Source organism: Eutrema salsugineum, unplaced genomic scaffold, assembly GCF_000478725.1.
Source record: "Eutrema salsugineum unplaced genomic scaffold, Eutsalg1_0 scaffold_10, whole genome shotgun sequence".
Classification (NCBI taxonomy): Eukaryota; Viridiplantae; Streptophyta; class Magnoliopsida; order Brassicales; family Brassicaceae; genus Eutrema; species Eutrema salsugineum.
The window spans coordinates 11,200,318-11,216,986 of NW_006256908.1; the positions used below are offsets into that span (position 1 = coordinate 11,200,318).

General features: G+C 36.4%; 4 protein-coding genes across 7 annotated transcripts; 2 read left to right on the forward strand and 2 right to left on the reverse strand.

Annotated features, from left to right (window-relative positions):
- Nucleotides 1-3,366: 3,366 nt before the first annotated feature.
- LOC18027747 (probable calcium-binding protein CML35) lies at nucleotides 3,367-4,430 on the reverse strand. Its single transcript, XM_006411342.2, has one exon. The coding sequence runs from the start codon at nucleotides 4,276-4,278 to the stop codon at nucleotides 3,598-3,600; it is 681 nt and encodes a 226-aa protein (XP_006411405.1). The 5' UTR covers nucleotides 4,279-4,430; the 3' UTR covers nucleotides 3,367-3,597.
- A 2,991-nt stretch (nucleotides 4,431-7,421) lies between these two features.
- Nucleotides 7,422-8,836, reverse strand: LOC18027749 (cysteine-rich and transmembrane domain-containing protein WIH2). The gene is made up of 3 exons (XM_006411344.2): nucleotides 8,540-8,836; nucleotides 8,228-8,417; nucleotides 7,422-7,747 (listed from the first exon to the last, which is right to left on the reverse strand). Exons 1-3 carry the CDS (start codon nucleotides 8,583-8,585, stop codon nucleotides 7,702-7,704), a joined length of 282 nt encoding a protein of 93 aa, XP_006411407.1. The 5' UTR covers nucleotides 8,586-8,836; the 3' UTR covers nucleotides 7,422-7,701.
- A 1,871-nt stretch (nucleotides 8,837-10,707) lies between these two features.
- LOC18026467 (protein EARLY RESPONSIVE TO DEHYDRATION 15) lies at nucleotides 10,708-12,120 on the forward strand. 2 transcript variants are annotated; one of them, XM_006411345.2, is made up of 3 exons: nucleotides 10,708-10,808; nucleotides 11,338-11,681; nucleotides 11,781-12,120. In XM_006411345.2, exons 2-3 carry the CDS (start codon nucleotides 11,348-11,350, stop codon nucleotides 11,924-11,926), a joined length of 480 nt encoding a protein of 159 aa, XP_006411408.1. In that variant the 5' UTR covers nucleotides 10,708-10,808; nucleotides 11,338-11,347; the 3' UTR covers nucleotides 11,927-12,120. The 2 variants fall into 2 exon arrangements, with proteins under 2 accessions (XP_006411408.1, XP_006411409.1); XM_006411346.2 differs by having other exon boundaries at nucleotides 10,709-10,825.
- A 268-nt stretch (nucleotides 12,121-12,388) lies between these two features.
- LOC18026468 (mediator of DNA damage checkpoint protein 1) lies at nucleotides 12,389-16,529 on the forward strand. 3 transcript variants are annotated; one of them, XM_024148048.1, is made up of 13 exons: nucleotides 12,389-13,068; nucleotides 13,149-13,250; nucleotides 13,364-13,458; nucleotides 13,545-13,642; nucleotides 13,763-13,823; nucleotides 14,008-14,100; nucleotides 14,268-14,378; nucleotides 14,497-14,779; nucleotides 14,976-15,409; nucleotides 15,490-15,599; nucleotides 15,697-15,755; nucleotides 15,880-16,067; nucleotides 16,160-16,529. In XM_024148048.1, exons 1-13 carry the CDS (start codon nucleotides 13,020-13,022, stop codon nucleotides 16,346-16,348), a joined length of 1,872 nt encoding a protein of 623 aa, XP_024003816.1. In that variant the 5' UTR covers nucleotides 12,389-13,019; the 3' UTR covers nucleotides 16,349-16,529. The 3 variants fall into 3 exon arrangements, with proteins under 3 accessions (XP_024003816.1, XP_024003817.1, XP_006411410.1); XM_024148049.1 differs by having other exon boundaries at nucleotides 14,497-14,746; XM_006411347.2 differs by having other exon boundaries at nucleotides 13,763-13,814.
- Nucleotides 16,530-16,669: the final 140 nt, after the last annotated feature.

Sequence of the window (16,669 nt, forward strand, 5' to 3'; positions counted from 1 at the left end):
ATACGATGTCCCTAAACATTCGATACTCCTAAACACACAATGAACCATTTCAACCTAAACATTTGATATGACCTAAACATTCAATACTTGAAAACACACAATGAACCATTTCAACTCACACAAGCGATTCACACAAGCGATCAACAATTCGATTAACTCACACAAGCGATTAACTTACACAATTCGATTAACTAACACAAGCGATTAACTCACACAAGCGATTAACTCACACAAGCGAACCAAAATTTATAAAAGCCCCAAGCGAATTAGAAGCCAATTGCAATCCCAAATGAAAGCCCCAAAATTTATAAACATTTTCGAAAACCCTAAATTCAAAACATCAAATTTTAAAACCCTAATACGCGAAATCCGGAAACCGATTGAATATAAAAACAATGAATCGCAAACAACCCTAAACCCTAAACCTAAAAGCCCCCAAAAAAACTTTCCGAAGAACCCTAATTTTCCCCCAATTTTGAAAACCCTAAATTTTCCCCCAATTTTGAAAACCCCAATTTTCCCCCAATTTTAAAAGACTTCTAAAGGATATAAACGACTTACCATACTGATCGACCGAAGGGGAAACGACGATTCACCGGAGATTCAATCGGAGGGGAAGATTGGATTCGAAGTCGCGATTGTCGAGAGAGAAAAAGTTTCTCGATGGAAGAAGAGAAAAATGAAAAATTGTCGACCAAAATCGATTTCCAACCAAAAAAAAAATTCTCAACCACGGGCCAATACGAACACGACATATGGCCGATGAACCTTAATGATACGGGTTCAGCACACTGATCTTGAAGATACGGTATCGTTCGAATATTGGAGTTCAACAATTAAAAAAAACTAAAAAAATTGCTTTGGGTTCTACGGATGAACCCCATCCATACTGCGTTGTGGATGGTCTTAGGGGTTCACTGATGTACATACTCTTAGTAGCATTGCCACAACATCATTTTGAACCCTAACTTTTGACTAACAAATTAACCATTATTTGTAATGGGGGGATTCGGGATGAACCACACTATACTATATTTATAGACTATGATACCTTTGTTTTACTAAAAAAATTACACAAAGATTTTTGTTAGAGTTGGTATGATTTTGGAGTTTTAGTAACGATTTCAACATAAATCTGGCGTGTTTATTTGGGTGTATATCTTTGATGTCAGTGATGGACAATATCGATGATTTTAAATGGGTTTGTTTCGTCGATGTTAAATCATTTACAAAAAAAATCTAGCGGAGGACGAGACTTAAATGGTAATGCTTTAATTTTTTCGTTATTCTAGGTTTTACCTCCCTAACAATTTTTAACATTGTCTATTTCTTTGATACCAAAAACAGTGCAACAAACGTATCTCTCTATTTATCTACCTATCATGATTTTGATGATGTTTTGAAGGATGGATTTTTCTGTCCAACAAAATGACAAACAGTCAAAACGTTCACAACTTCAGAATTTGGAAGATATCATAAGCGGCCATATATACAAATGTGTGTAGTGTATACTTGCGTGTGAAGGCTAATGAAAATCACAAGAACTTTCAAACCTATAGCCATATGAAATGTCATACCCAATGTCGACATATCGATATGTCCAAAACACCACTATGATTGGGGAGGTGGAAACAATAATTAAAATACGATATTATCTTGTTTTGAAACCTCCGGTTAACAAAAAATTAATTAAATCTTGTTATAAACTTTTAAAGTAGAAAAATAAAGTATTTAAAAATGTAATATTTTTACTGTTTTAGTAAAATAAAAAAATTAATTAATTTAAGCTGATTTAAATATACAAAAAAATAAGTTTTGTTGTAATTTATGTAAGACTCAAGTCCATACTAAACTTTAAAATTTATAACCGCTATATTAGATTATACAATGGCCAAATTAATAAAAACATAAATGAGAATGCAATCATTAACCTCGACCAATAATAAAATGATTACCAAATGATCAGCATTTTAATATGTTTATGCATTTCTCTACGTCTACACTTAATTAACTCTATATTCTTAACAAAAACAAAATTCTGTATTAATGAATCAAACAAGTATATCTGCTTTTTTCAGGCATAATTCGAGTTCGGGAATCCTTAACGAAAGTTATAATCTCTCATTTACCATTAGGAGTACCATTTGGAGTATATTTTAATCAATAGAATCTCATGAAAACTTCATAAACTGAGCTGCTTCAGCTTATATCTGTCGTCCAATAACCTTAATATAAGTTTTAGACAGCATTTATACTTCCGGCAGGGTTTTGATTCTCTAGCACAATCATTCATCTACGCGTTGCTAATGATAAATTTAATGCAATAATAAAGTCCGCTTACTAACCAACTAATCCCTAAAAAAAATCTTGTGCTGTTACGAATATTCTACGCCTCTATGTGTGGTGAGGACTTGAGAAGCGGCGCAAATGCCTTTTTTTTATCTCACAAAAATTCAACTGAGACTCGGCTTTTGTTGTGGACGTTAATTTGTGGTGCATGCATCTTTCGTTTACTTCCTTCCAATTTAGACTTCGGCGTAATCTATAACAAATTTAAAAATGTTAATAAGAGTAAAAACTCTTCAAAAGTAAATTAGATTCCGCGTTGGAGAATGGGGAGGGTCCATTTTCCATAGGCCACGGGTCGAGTGGAGGACAGTTGGTCGGCGCATTTGCTTGGACAATGCTTGTGGACATTGTCCCTCCACTTTTTTTTTCTTTTTTTGTTCTTTCCTTCTTTTTATCTTTAATCTGAAGAATCAAAATAAAAATCAAAGAAGAATTAATTGAATCAATGAAATGTTGCTTGGTTTGCACTGAGAACTTCTGTAGTTATTGATTAATACAAACATCGTTAGCATATGTAATTTCTTGGTGGCTGAATAGATGTATAGTTAGATTAGTTAAGAAAAGAAAATATCATGTAATTAGAAGTTTAGAACATTGATCAACATGTCAAGTGCATGCATAATAGTTTATAGTTGAACCCAACACACTGCCTCGCATAAAACGGAGGTGCCAATTGCCCATTCACAAGTATATAAAAAAAGAACCCCAAAGAAGTGAAACTCCATTCAGTTTGAAATCTCGATGAGGTTTCATTAGTAAAACAAAACAAAAGAAAAGATAACGCATACTTAATATTTGGAGATAAAGAGCTAATCCGTATGTTTAGAAGAATCCGAGTCTTCTCCTCCATATCTTTATTGTTGGCTATTTTGCTAACCACCGTAAATACATTATATTAAAAGACTATCCGTGTTAACTCAACGTGTTAACAACCTCTTAACAATTGAATCAACTAATTGTTCAAGTTTTCAAGACGTTGAATGTATATCAAATTTATGAGATGATAAAGTAAAGTTCTTGCTCAAATGAGTTTTAAATAACCGATATTAAAGAGACATCTGGTTTTTTAAACCGGCGGTAAACAAATTTAAGTGCTTGACGTGACGAAATTAATACCCACCGCAAAATAGAAAAATTACAGTACCACTTATATAAAATAATTTGTATATAAAAAAAAAAAAAGTGCATGGCGATGTCATTATCATCAATCAAAACATGATTATTACATGAATCAAATGATATGATGATTCATCTCGCAGGAGCCTGAAGCTCCATCATGCGTGAAAAGTCCTCGAAGCAAACAAAACCGTCTCCGTTCCTACCAACGGTCGCTATCATACGCCGACACTCATCTATCGTGCACCTCTCGTCTCCGATGACTCCAAACACTCTGTATAGCTCCTCCGCCGATATTTTCCCGTCGCGATCCGCGTCGAAAAACTCAAACACCTCCCTCATCTCCTCCGTCTCGACGGATCCTTCACCGGAGGAAGATCCGGCGACGCGGCTAGCAAGCTCTTCGAGACTGATACAACCGCTTTCTTCTCCTCCGTCGACTTCTCTGAGCATCAGACTCACTTCCTCTTGACTCGGCGGGTCAGGACTCAGCCTGCTAAGCAGCGCCGCTAGATCTCCCCTCGAAACGACACCGTCGTCGTCGCGATCGATCAATTTGAACGCCTGAATCAAATCAGAGTAAAAATCGCGATCTCCTGAGATCTGGGACCAATCGCCGGAGTTTTCGGGGAGAACACTGACTGGAGTGGCGGCGGGACCTGGCTTGAGATTAGCGTAAGATCCGTCGGAGGAGGAAGAGGAAGAAGCGCCGGAGCTGAAGGAGGAAGGTTCGGATCTGGAGACGGAAGCTTTGGATTTGGATCGGAAGAGACGTTTGGGGCTCAGGCGGTTGAGGCTTGCGGCGAGCTTCATAGCTACGAGGAAATCGGAGAAGATAAGAGAGAGAGATAGAAAGAGGAGAAGAGATTTGGTTTTTGTTTCTTCTGGTTTGAGAGGAAAGAGCGAGGAAGGAAGGTCTTAAATGGGGAGAGAAAGAGGGAAGCCATGGCAGCTTCCGCGAAGCTTCGTGGAGAGAGTGCTTTCGTGTTTATTTTGATTGATACTTATACTTCTCTCTTTTCATTTCACTTCATTCATTTCCCATTTTTCTTCTTTTTTTTTTTTTTTCTTGGAATCTCTTATTATCTATTTATTTCTATGATTAGTTGATTACATTTATTACTACTACGACTATCGAAAATGTATAATTTATTTATTCTTTGTATATATATATTGTATAGTTGCTTTTTCTTCGACGTACATATGCAACGTATCTACTGGTTGTGGAAACAAAGGTATGTCTAAAGAGTTGAGTAAAGAAACAAAAATGTAATTGTCTGTTTACATGGGATTTTGTTTTGTGTTTCGACTTTGGATTCGATTCATAATTATGTTCTGACATCGTCATAACACATGCAGGTGCAGTGGTCGTCGAGTCATGATTCATGACCTAATTTTTCTTACTTGTTTATTGTTTAATTGGTGGAGAATTACGAGAATGTTTTTTTTAAGGGATTTATTTCGTGTTTTTTTATTAGCGAGCTAACGTAAAGATTAGTTCAGACTCTTTTCCATGACACGCGAAAGAAAATCAGTAAGAATAAAGGCTATTTGTGATTTTTTATCTACCAATACTTTAATAGTATTTCTAAAAAGCCTATGCCATTGCTGTGTAGTTTCTTAACATTTGCATGAGAGACACTTCAAAACAATAAATATAATAATATTTGATGACTATAACCTTCCCTACTTTTAGTGCTAAACATCGGCGTGGCCAAACGCGTTGTGTGTGTGTTTGTTTCTGTTAACGGATTTATGAACCAAAAAGTTTCGATAGCATTTTCAATATATAATTCAATAGTTTCGGCTATATAAAAATTTTAAAAATTCTCTACAGAACGTCAGACGCACTACTTGGTACGGCCGACTCTGGTCTTAAAAAATAATTAGTGTGTAGAAGAACTGATTACAAAAGTTGATATAACCGAATAGCTTTAACTTTATCTCTTGCATTCGAAGATATTATAAAATTGCAGTAATCATTCTAGAATTATACGAAGCAAAGTCATTAGTTTTTGTTTGTTTGTTTGTTGGCTTCTCAGTACCTGAAGAAACTTTCACAAAGCTAATTAAGTGTACTTTTATGGAATCAAAGGACTGATCACAGTTCACAAATGAGAATGCCCCCAAAGACCAAAACACTAAAACAGAGCACATCACTAGTGGTCATAAGAACAACTTCGTCACCAACCTCAAATCTCAATATTCCAGGAGTCATCAGCTTAGCAATTAGCACCAAAATCCCTGGAGTCACTAACAGACCCAAATGAACACACATAGTCCTGGTCAGAGTCAGAGCTTGAAGTTGACCTTTTACGATAGTATGGGCTTCCGTTAAACCATAACGGGCTTAGAATTTAGTTGTGTAATAGCCCATATGGGCGACTAAAAGTATCAGATACAAGATCCGATGCCGAATCTGATCCATGTGTTCTGAAAATTATATGATATTAGGAATTTTAGATCTCGTTTCTGTTCTGAATACTGTCATTTGTCATATGGTAATTTTAGAAACAAAGCCTAAATCGACAAGTGTCTTTAAGTTGATCAACGGTAGATAAAAGTTAGAGTATGGAGATTACAGAATCACATAAAAATAAAGAATATATCATACTAAAAGCATCTTCTTTCGAGTTCAATTTTCTTTTGGGGTAATCTAAAAACCGGTTCATGCAAAAATGGAATTCAGATAAGGCCGGTTATATCCTACATATATCCTCTTAGACTGTAGCATACAATTTTAAGTTGTCTAACTCTAATGTCTATGCTTAAATATGAAGAAAATATAGCTCATATTCACTGGTATTTTCGAGAACTGCCGTTTAAAATATGGAAATTTGTAACATTCGACTGAATCGATTTGGAATGTTTCCATAAATAAATAAAATGATTAGGAAATCACATTGTTATAGTAGTTAAGAACACCCTGCCTTATTCTTCTAGTTGCTTCTAGACGGAGTTTTAAAGTCAAAGCGTCAAAGGCAGATTCAAGACTTTTCAGACCCTAACCAATCCAGACTTGTTCGTCAAGTAAAACTCATAGAACTCCAATTTCAAAAACCCCTCTGAACCCTTTTCCATAATTTCTATATATATAAGGGAACACGAGAAACATTAATATTCGTTAAGTAAGTTGTTTGAGTTGTCGATAAAAAATCCAATGTCGGGTCTTCTTCAGTTCAATTTTTTCCCAACCGATTTCTATTATCCGAAGCCAAGTCGAGTAGAAAGTGTCGACAAGGCCAAAAGTTGTGTTCAATCAGTGTCGACACACGGATTCAAGAAAGAGAAGGCGATTGTTGTTAGAGAAAATAACCAAAGTGGTTTGATTCTTTATGTCAACGGCGAAACAAAACGGTTCTGTGCTGCTTCTACGTTCCTTGAGTATTCTTCTAAGAATTGTGACTCTACCACCAATTAGGCCTTTTCCTTTTAGTTTTGACTGTTTTGGATGTTATGCTGTTTGGATTTCTATATAAAATAGTTTTTTTCTTTATTCTGTTTTTAGTTTGTGATTATCATACACCATTGCTAATGAATTCTATACTCTTTGTTCGCGCATGATTTTGTCATCAATTTTTTTTTCTAGAGTTTATGACGGCTTAAACATTATTATGCCTTTGCTAGAAGTTCGACTCGACTAGATATAGCAAAAAAACTTCGTTCATCTTAACAATGTATAAACCTCTTCACAGTAATATTAATTTGTATATAACCTTCTTTGATTACTTCGTTTATTGATTGGTTGCATTTATCAGTTTGTTCCCTCTGATATCAGTTGGTTGTTCTCCACGATTAACACCATTATCTAACAGCATCAATGGAACCAACCCATGTGGCCATGTGGGTTTGGTTTGCAGACAATGTGGTCAGTGGAAATTTCCACGCGAAACGAATCTACTTTTTTTTTCAATGATAATCTCAAATTAAATCTAATACCAGTCTATAAACTGTTCTCAATAAAAGCATTGAGATATGATTATCTGAATTATTTGAACACACATTCACCACCAATTTTTACAAATCCCATTAATCAAATCCAAACGAGCCAGAACGTCGATAGACAAATAGGTTATTTATGAACCGAAGAACATAAAACATAAACGAAAGAGAATAGACAAGAGATCCTCTGCAATCCATTTTTTTCAATGCCCACAACAAATCAATTTTAAATTTCTAGTGTTGCCAAACGCTCCCTCTTGCAATTAAATCAGCAGCTCTGAGCAGATACTTCAATCAGAAGCAAGCATCCAAGAGACAGCAACAACAGAGAGCAGCAAGACTGCAAAACAAAAACATCGTTCACATTCTTAGCCGATACCAAAAACTTGTACAAGTGTAGATTCAACACTTTATAACACTCTCAAGGCAGGAACACAATCACAAATCCAATTCGTATGGATATGCAATGTAGCAACCAGTAGTAGTAGTTCAATTGTTATGATGCGAATCCACTAGATGCAAGCATGTTCATTCTAAAAAGATGCAAATCCACATTCTTTAGTAAGGCAATGACAGAACAAAAACCAATCATTAAGTATTTCACAGTCAATAAGGTATAATCATCAAAGAGAGATCAGAAAAAAGGATGAAAAGTCAAGCCCTATAGAGGAATATTCTAGCTGTAGCACATGACTTTTCAAAGTATCTGTAATTGAATATTCAAACACCGGAAAATAGTCAAATTAAGTCTAACATTAGATCCACACGAAACTCACAGGATAACAAAATTTTATGAAATCGAGTCTATCGACTGACTTACCATCCTTCTAGAAACCCAGGGCTGTTCTGTTGTTGCTGATGCTGCGGTGGCGGAGGATATTGCGGCGCATACGGCGGAGGATATCCTTGCTGAGGATAACCCTGCGGTGGGTAGCCTTGCTGCGGATATCCCGGAGGAGGATATCCTTGCGGTGGATAAGCATCCTTTGGATATCCCTCCGGCGGATAACCTTTAATTTCCGATCATATAACATGCAATGATTCAGATCAACCGCAAAATTCAGCACATAGCTAACCAGATCTAAGAAATACGAATCGAAACTCGGAGATTCAAAATTGCGAGAAAACTAACCTTGAGGAGGAGGAACACCGACGGGAGGTTGATTGTACTGACTCATTGCTGTTTGTTTTTGGGATCTCCTGCGAAACGTGAAACTCGAGAAGAGAACGACGAAGACGAAAGGAGATCACGCAGAGTGCAAAACTTAGATCCAGAAACTGATATATCGAAGTTATAGCGATAGAGATGGGTAGAGAAAGAAAAGGAAAAGAGGAGAGTGTTTTAAGTAAAACGCGTTTTTGCAGTTATTATTTATGTATCTTTTTTAGCTTTTATTATCCAAAACTCATCGTTCAATACGATGAAACCACCAGAAAAAAAAAAAGTATATATATTTAACTAACAAAACAAGATTCACGCGGATTTCTGCCCTTTGCAGATATATATTCTGTTTGTTTTTAATTCCATATAAAAAAAACAATTTTTTTTTTCATTGGTTGTTTATCTTATTAAGTTGATCTACAACACCTTATTATCTTGTTTACAAAAATTAGAACACTACTGAGATGATTTTTTTTGTTTGGCGTGTTAGTTAACTAAATGTAAACACTAATCAGTATGATAATAAATAGAACAATGGTCTATATATATTATATACTCTCACTTCATAATAGAGTAAATCTAATTAATATTAATGGAGTTGACTCATTTATTAGAACTCTATCATTTCAAGGTATTTTTGACACACAGTTTAAGAAAAAAATTGTATAGAATACCACACTATTTAGTATTTAGCCAAGCAAATTGTATAGCTCGTATTTATACAAATCCAACTCAAAGTTTAATTGATAGAGAAAATTAACACCGCCAAAACCAATTGGAAAAGTCCATTTGAGCACCCTATGGATATGTCATAATAGAGATCAAAAACAAAACCAGAACACATTTAGTCTCCTTGAAACTGAACCACACATTGTGAAGCTAGCATTGTCCCGGAGTCAGCCCGTCAACGACTTTGTTGTTATCCTTGAGCAACTTCATATACTAGCTTTGAGCTACTCCTAATCAGAAAACTGATACCAAAATAAAGAAAAATAAATCAACAGATTCAATTCAGTTCTACTATATCAACAAAGATATATAATTATTTTGATAATCCTAGTTGTTTTAGACCTTAGCGACCTTTCCCGACCCTTGTCAAGGTCATAAGATTTGGTTCTCCATTTGGTCACAGATTTGATTAGTTAGTCACAAGATATCTTACAAAAAAGGCATATTTTAGACATTAAGACGAAGATAAATGGTAAAATCTACTTTTAATAAGTGTTTGGCAAAAAAAAAAATTTCGCCCGCTGATATACGAATTTTTGAACTATAATACTAATACAAGTAGTAGAAGTTTACTACCTGTAATCCTAGATCTAGATGCAACTAGCAAATGCTAACAAACTCACATTTGTGAGTTCAATCTTAAAAACAATGATAAAAAAGGAAGAACTTTCTCCAGTTCAGATCATCAAGATAAATCCCTGTATAATAAGATGAAAGTTGAAAGATTTCATTAAAATATGTAGGAAACTCATTTTCACCTATTGACACACTCACAAAACATGGCAGATCCCACACTAATCAGATCAAGCTACATCCCACGATAACATAATTATTGAATGTTACAACTTACTAGTGATTCGTCCAATTGTTACTAGTGATCTTAAGACCCCACCTACATGCATTTACTGTTCTCTTATGTAATCTCCTCTTGGTTTAATATTTTTGTTCTGGCATCTTTTATCTATCACAAAACTGGATTGAGAATTTGATTGTTGATCGTTTTAAGCAGTGAGGTTCACAGTATCTGGAGAAGATTAACTAAATCACAAATATGAACAGATTGATGCTAAAGATAAAAACACAAACAATCATGTATCATGGGCGGTTTCTGGCCTATTTGTAAATAATGGGCCTAAATATATTGGATTAGTTTCCTACCTTATCCTCTTCGACCGGATTTAAGATATATATATTTTTAAAAGAGAATAATAATTTACTTGGTACGAGTCGCCAACGGATTGGAACGGAAGGAAAGTCAAATAAAGCCAACAGTAACGCGTCTACACGTGGACGGCGGATTACTCAAAACCATGTTAGGTGCGGGTCCAGACCTACCCACTTGTTTCTCACATATTTGATTTAACGAACCTGAGGTTCGTCTCCGAGCCTTACTTTATATAATTACTACTCTTCCCCTCATCTTTCTCGCATCGTGTTTGATCCTAATCCGTTTTCGCTTTTGTCAAAGAGAAGAAGAAGAAAAATATCAAACTTTGAGCGAGAGTTGCAGGTATTTTCTCGGCCAAGGTAAAAAGATCTGCTGCTATCTTTGTCTTCTTGTACTCGATCGAAATTTCTCAAGGCGATTATCCGATGGTTTTGTTTATCTTCATAGTTCGGCGATTTTGATGGTTCCGTATTGTTTCCTGGAAAGTTTTTTTTTAAAAGTATGAAGAAATCAAGTGATTATACTATCTTCAGATTTGTGATCTGTGTGGTGATCTTCGATCTAGCTAATAGTTGTTCGGATTTCACTTCTTTTGACCTCCGTAGTAAGTGCGATACTAAGTCTTCAAATTGTTAAATTTTCAGATCAGCTTCACCTGATTTATATCGTGCCGATCGAAAAATTGTAGTTACTTAGCTAAATAACTTTGATCGTAGTATTGGGCGGTTTTGATTGATTGATTGCTTCGTTTTCAGATCTGAAACTGAATAATCATCTGGAAAATATGCGTGCAAAGATGTCAACTTTTTGATCTGATCTCATCATCTCACTGATATCCACTTTTTGTTTGTCATCCTGTTTGTGTGCGCAGAGTTAAAGAAATGGCGATGGTTTCAGGAAGACGTTCTACTCTAAACCCTGATGCACCCCTTTTTGTTCCGGCAGCTGTTAGACAGGTGGAAGATTTCTCGCCGGAATGGTGGCAATTGGTGACAACCTCGACTTGGTACCATGACTACTGGATCAGCCAGCACCAAGGCCCTGACGGTTTCTACGACAACGGAGAGAACGAGAATCGTGGTGGCGAGGTTGATGTAGCTGATCTTCTTCCAGAGTCATTTGATTTCGATGACATGGAAGATTTCTTCGACATTGATGCTGCTGAGTTTGATCATGGATACGGTGGACAAATCTACCACGCACCTTCCGACTTTGGTTAGTCGGTTTGATTCTCCATAAGACAAAACAAATCCAGTTAGGATTAAACAGAGCTGGAGAGTAATTAAGTTCTTGATTTGTCGTTGTGATCATCAGGTTTAGGGAAGAATGGTGAGATGGTTAGGATAAAAAGTGGAAACAGGAGCCCTAAAACAGTTGCAGATCCAGCAAAGTATGCAGAAAAGCCAGCGAAATGGGGAAACCAGAGGGTTGCTCCTAGAAACATCCACCAGCCTCGTTGAAGAAGAGATGGGTGTTAACTAGTCAGAGTCGTTGTTTCTTTAGCCACTGTACCTTTTGTAATTTTTAGTTATTTGCTTCCACAAGAACCTGTAACTTTGTACCTTATGATTTTCTCAACTTGTTAATCACAAAAATGTAAAAACATAAAAAATGTAAAATTTGAAGAGATATGAGATGAGAATCTTTTCATTAATGCTTCTTCTTGCTTATTAGCTAGAACAGATGGTTAAACTGCATCGGCGATGGCTACAAGAAGCAGTTGCATCAATGTTGCTTTGGCTTGAAGTCGCAGAGAAAGCGAAACTCAAATGTAGATGCTTTTCACGTCTCAGCTACTTTTTAGTTGCCCAGATCAGATGTTTCTGTTCTTTACAGTTGGTGGCTACGAAAAGGATGTCGATTACATCATATTCATCTCATTTAGATTCAATCTTATCGACGTTAGGTACAGATGCAAAAAGGTCAGGAGACTTGTCATATGCAGACAATGTCATCCACACCAAGCTCATCTTCAGATTCGGTTCTGAGATACCCTCCAACAAGAACATTTTCGGAATTTTAACCTTAAATTAGTAAACTGCCAGAGAAAAAGTGAGACTTTCTTCGGTCTTGGGTTTATATCGGTTGATGCGAAAGCTCTCGTCTTGAAGCTTCGGTTTTTACCCCCACAAGTCTCGTCTTGGAGCCATGACATTTAGGATTTGTGATGAATATAATTCTCAGACAACAAACTGGGTTCTAGATTTGTTTATGCTAGCTTTTCCCTTGTTTTGGTGCTTTGGCTCTGTTCTCATTTCTCATCTCCCTCTGTTTCTATCAGTTTCTGGTCTCTCCCTTTCTCCCTCTCTCTTCTTTAAAACTTTAAATTGGTTCTTGCTTCCTTAGAAAATCCTTTGACAAACGAAAGAAAATGACGAGAAAATGAAGCGCCTAAACCCGGAATTTTTTCGAAGAAGAGCCCTATATATTAATAACGTAAATGCCCTTCGATAAACGTATTTATTTATAGTCTCGAATGTTGTTTCATTTCGTCCTATATTTACTGTTGTCCTGAAAAGTTTTGTTTTCTTAAAATCCCGCTCTAAAATTATCATGGCGCCAAAGAGAGCACCGCCGATTCAATCTACTCTCTACTCTATCGGTAAGAATCCGGAAGACTCGATTTTTCCGATACTCTGCTCCAATTGAATGAGTCTTCGATGTTCTGATTAAATTCTCCAGGTGATTACGAGGTCGCTGTGGATGGTAAGAAGTTTACATGTGAATCCGGACCTAAAAGCATTCAGATCAACTTTTCCAGAAACAACAGAGTGAAAATCTCAGGTTTGTAGCATTTGGGTTCTTGCGCCTTAGTATTTGTGGTGGTAATGTTGTTTAACTACGAATTTCTGAATCTGGAAACAATCTCTTCAAAATGGTTCTCTTTTCTTGTGCAGAGAAGGATAGAATCGTTTCTGCTTATCCGAAAGAACACATGTTTCTTCTTCTTAATCCTCGAGATGAAGATGATTTTACCAAATCTCATCTTCAGGTAAGTAGACTCTGACCAAATCACTCGAAAGTTGATTTTTTTGTTTTTTTCATCGCTCATAAGGATTTGTAATTTGATCAATTCAGGAAGTGCTCAAGTTATATAGTAAAGAGCTACCTGACATGAAATACGCTTCAAACACTGGGAAGCAATCTGCATTCCTTGAGACATGCGTCTCCAAAGGGTAATTATTCTGCACTTAAAGAGTCTCTCTTTTATCATAGAAAGTCTTTACTTGTTCTATCATGAAAACTTCCTTTGGCCCATTTTAATGCTTTATTTGAAATATTGTCCAATCTTGCAGCAAGTATTGTTCGTTGGTTTTGAAGTCCACGCTTAGCGGAGTCTCAGATGAGGTAAACAAGGTTTAGTTATATGCTCTGACCTTTGATCAAAAGCAGCCTAGACCCTGGATGAATTTTGAATATTTATGTACATGAAGGCTATATTTTTTTGATTGAAGTTTTATATTCACTAACAGATGATGCTTGTAGTTTGTCTGCTTTACTGCAACTGTAATACTGATTATTGGTATGTGCTTTTTTGTAGATCTTAGCTGCAATCACCTATCAAATAGTCCCTGCTGATACACAGTATGCTGAGATACCTCTTGCTGCTGTAACATATACACACCAGAAAAAGGTTCGTTTTGTCTCTGACTCATTGACACTTACTCTTGTAGGGTCGTCATTGAAACTCCTACTGTCTTACACTTTTCTCCTTTCTGCAACTGGTTTGACTAAAGATAGATTGCTAGGAACTTCATCAAAAACTAAATAGTTTGGTCTTTATGAATACATTATTTTCAGGGTTTTGGTAAACTCGTCTATGAAGAACTAATGAAGAGGCTTCATAGTGTTGGCATTCGAACTATATACTGTTGGGCAGACAAAGAATCTGAAGGATTCTGGCTTAAACAGGTGAGTATGATTTATTGTTCTTGGAGTTTTTATCTATATAGTTTGTTGGATTCTAACTAAACTACATTTGAAGTAGCTAGCCTGATCGGTTTCTTGCGACTCTTTACGAATACTTCAGGGATTTATAACACTAGCAGAGGTAGACCAGAAAGGCAAAGCAAGGAGGTTACACATAAAGTCTAATATTCGAAAAGCATTGTGTTTTCCCGGCGGTTCAACTCTCATGGTCTCTCATCTGAATAAGGAATCTTCTCTGAATCTTGCAAACCTAGAGATTGCTTCTTCACGGAAATACCAGTGTCAGGGATCTCCACTCTCAGCCACAAATAATTGCTCAGGTCCTGTGGCTGGAGATTCAGCTAAACTTGGTGAGAGTTTTAGTGAAAGCGTATATGTTGACTGTAAGTCCCTTTAAATATTCTCAGAGTCAAGATACTTATTTTCTTTCCAATTGTTTTCATCAAGCACTCGAAGAGAATTTGGCTATAAATAAATGAAGTAATTTGCGTATGTTTCTTTTGTGTAGTGCCACATCACAAAGCATTTTCACTTATTTAAGAATAATCATACATTTCTGTTACCATGTGCCATACACAGGTCTCTCTGGTAGCAGAAGTCTAATGGAGTCGATAACAGGAAAGGAACAAAATAACGTGATCTCTGATCAAGCTACCACAGCTGACAGTGAGACCAAATGCTCCACACCGGGCTTGAAGAGATCTTGGGAAGCTTCACTGTCTTCTCTACAATCCAAAAGGGTTAGGGCAAACCGCAATAATGAGACTGAGATAGCTAAAAATGATTTGGCCATAAACTCTGCAAGAGAGCAGAAGCAATCGAAAGACGGTTCTTCCTCACAAGTGGATTTAACCAAGAATCCTCTGCCCAAAAGAAACAATGGTGAAGAATACAGAACGGTGACTGGGATGTCTGACTCTCTGATCAACATGGAAGCTCCTCCAAATGGACAAAACTATAGAATCTTGTTGATGGACATTGGGGATGAAAACAAGAGAGCCTGGTTAACAGAGGTATATGTTTATTTCTAAGTCATGTGTATCACAGATGTGTTTTCTATTCACCTTATGTTGTCTTGTGGTTTCTATTGTAGGTAATAAGAAAACTAGGTGGGGATGTGACCTTGGATGGCAACATGAGCACACATATTGTCACCGGAAAAGTCAGGAAAACGCTTAATTTCTGCACTGCTCTTTGCTCTGGGTTAGTCTCAAATTTATGGGCATCATGTTGACTGTTGCGAAATTATGTGCTAATCTTAAGTATAAACCATTTTATGTTGCATCATACTTGCTTGCAGGGCTTGGATCGTATCACCAAGTTGGTTAAAAGAAAGCTTTCGACAAGGCAGATTTGCTAGTAAGATGAGAAAAAAAAACATCCCATGAATTTATATATCTATCTGATGTTAATTGTTACTCTCAAGCTCTCTGAATTCTATTGCTGACACTATCTTCCTTTTTTTTTGAAACCGAATTAATAGATGAAGCTTCGCACATATTGCACGATGAAGAATACCAGTTGAAATATGAAACCGATCTGAAGAGCACAGTTCTTAGAGCAAAAGCTAGACCAAACTCGTTGCTTCAAGGATATGACATATGCGTTGGACCTCACGTTCAGTTGCCTATTAAAACTTCATCCGCTATCATAAAATCTGCTGGTGGAAATGTAAGTGCTAAATTACAGAATTTACAGGTTACTTCACCACAAGCTTATACATTTGAATCCAAAACATGTACTTTTTGCGGGGAATTTTTCAGGTGATTAGAGGAGTGGATAAGGTAAAGGAGACATCAAAAGCGATATACATAGGGTGCGAAGAAGACACAGTGGAGGCTTTACGTGCAGCAAAGAAAAGGGTTTGGACATTCAGTAGCGAATGGTTAATGAACTGTGTCATGAAGCAACAACTTGACCTTCAAGTTTCTCAGTTTGTTGAGTCCTTGTGATTCGAACTCGAGACCTCTCTCTTTTTAGCCTGAAAATTTTCACTACCTATCTTTTGCTCTTTTGTCTTTGGGTTTACATGGAAATCCACAGACTTTTGTCGAACCTGAGTGGCTAGCTAGGCTACTAAGCTCAAGTCGCCAATCTATTTATGTATAAAAATAAAATTCCGTGTTATTTTTTTTCCCACATTAATTCTGTGTTCGTGCGTATATAGGTTTTTAATACATTTTCCTCTTCTACTATTCTCCTAATTTTGGTCTTTAACATGCTATTGAGCTAATTTGATAGCAATTTAAGATGCTATCGAGCCTTCGATTGGT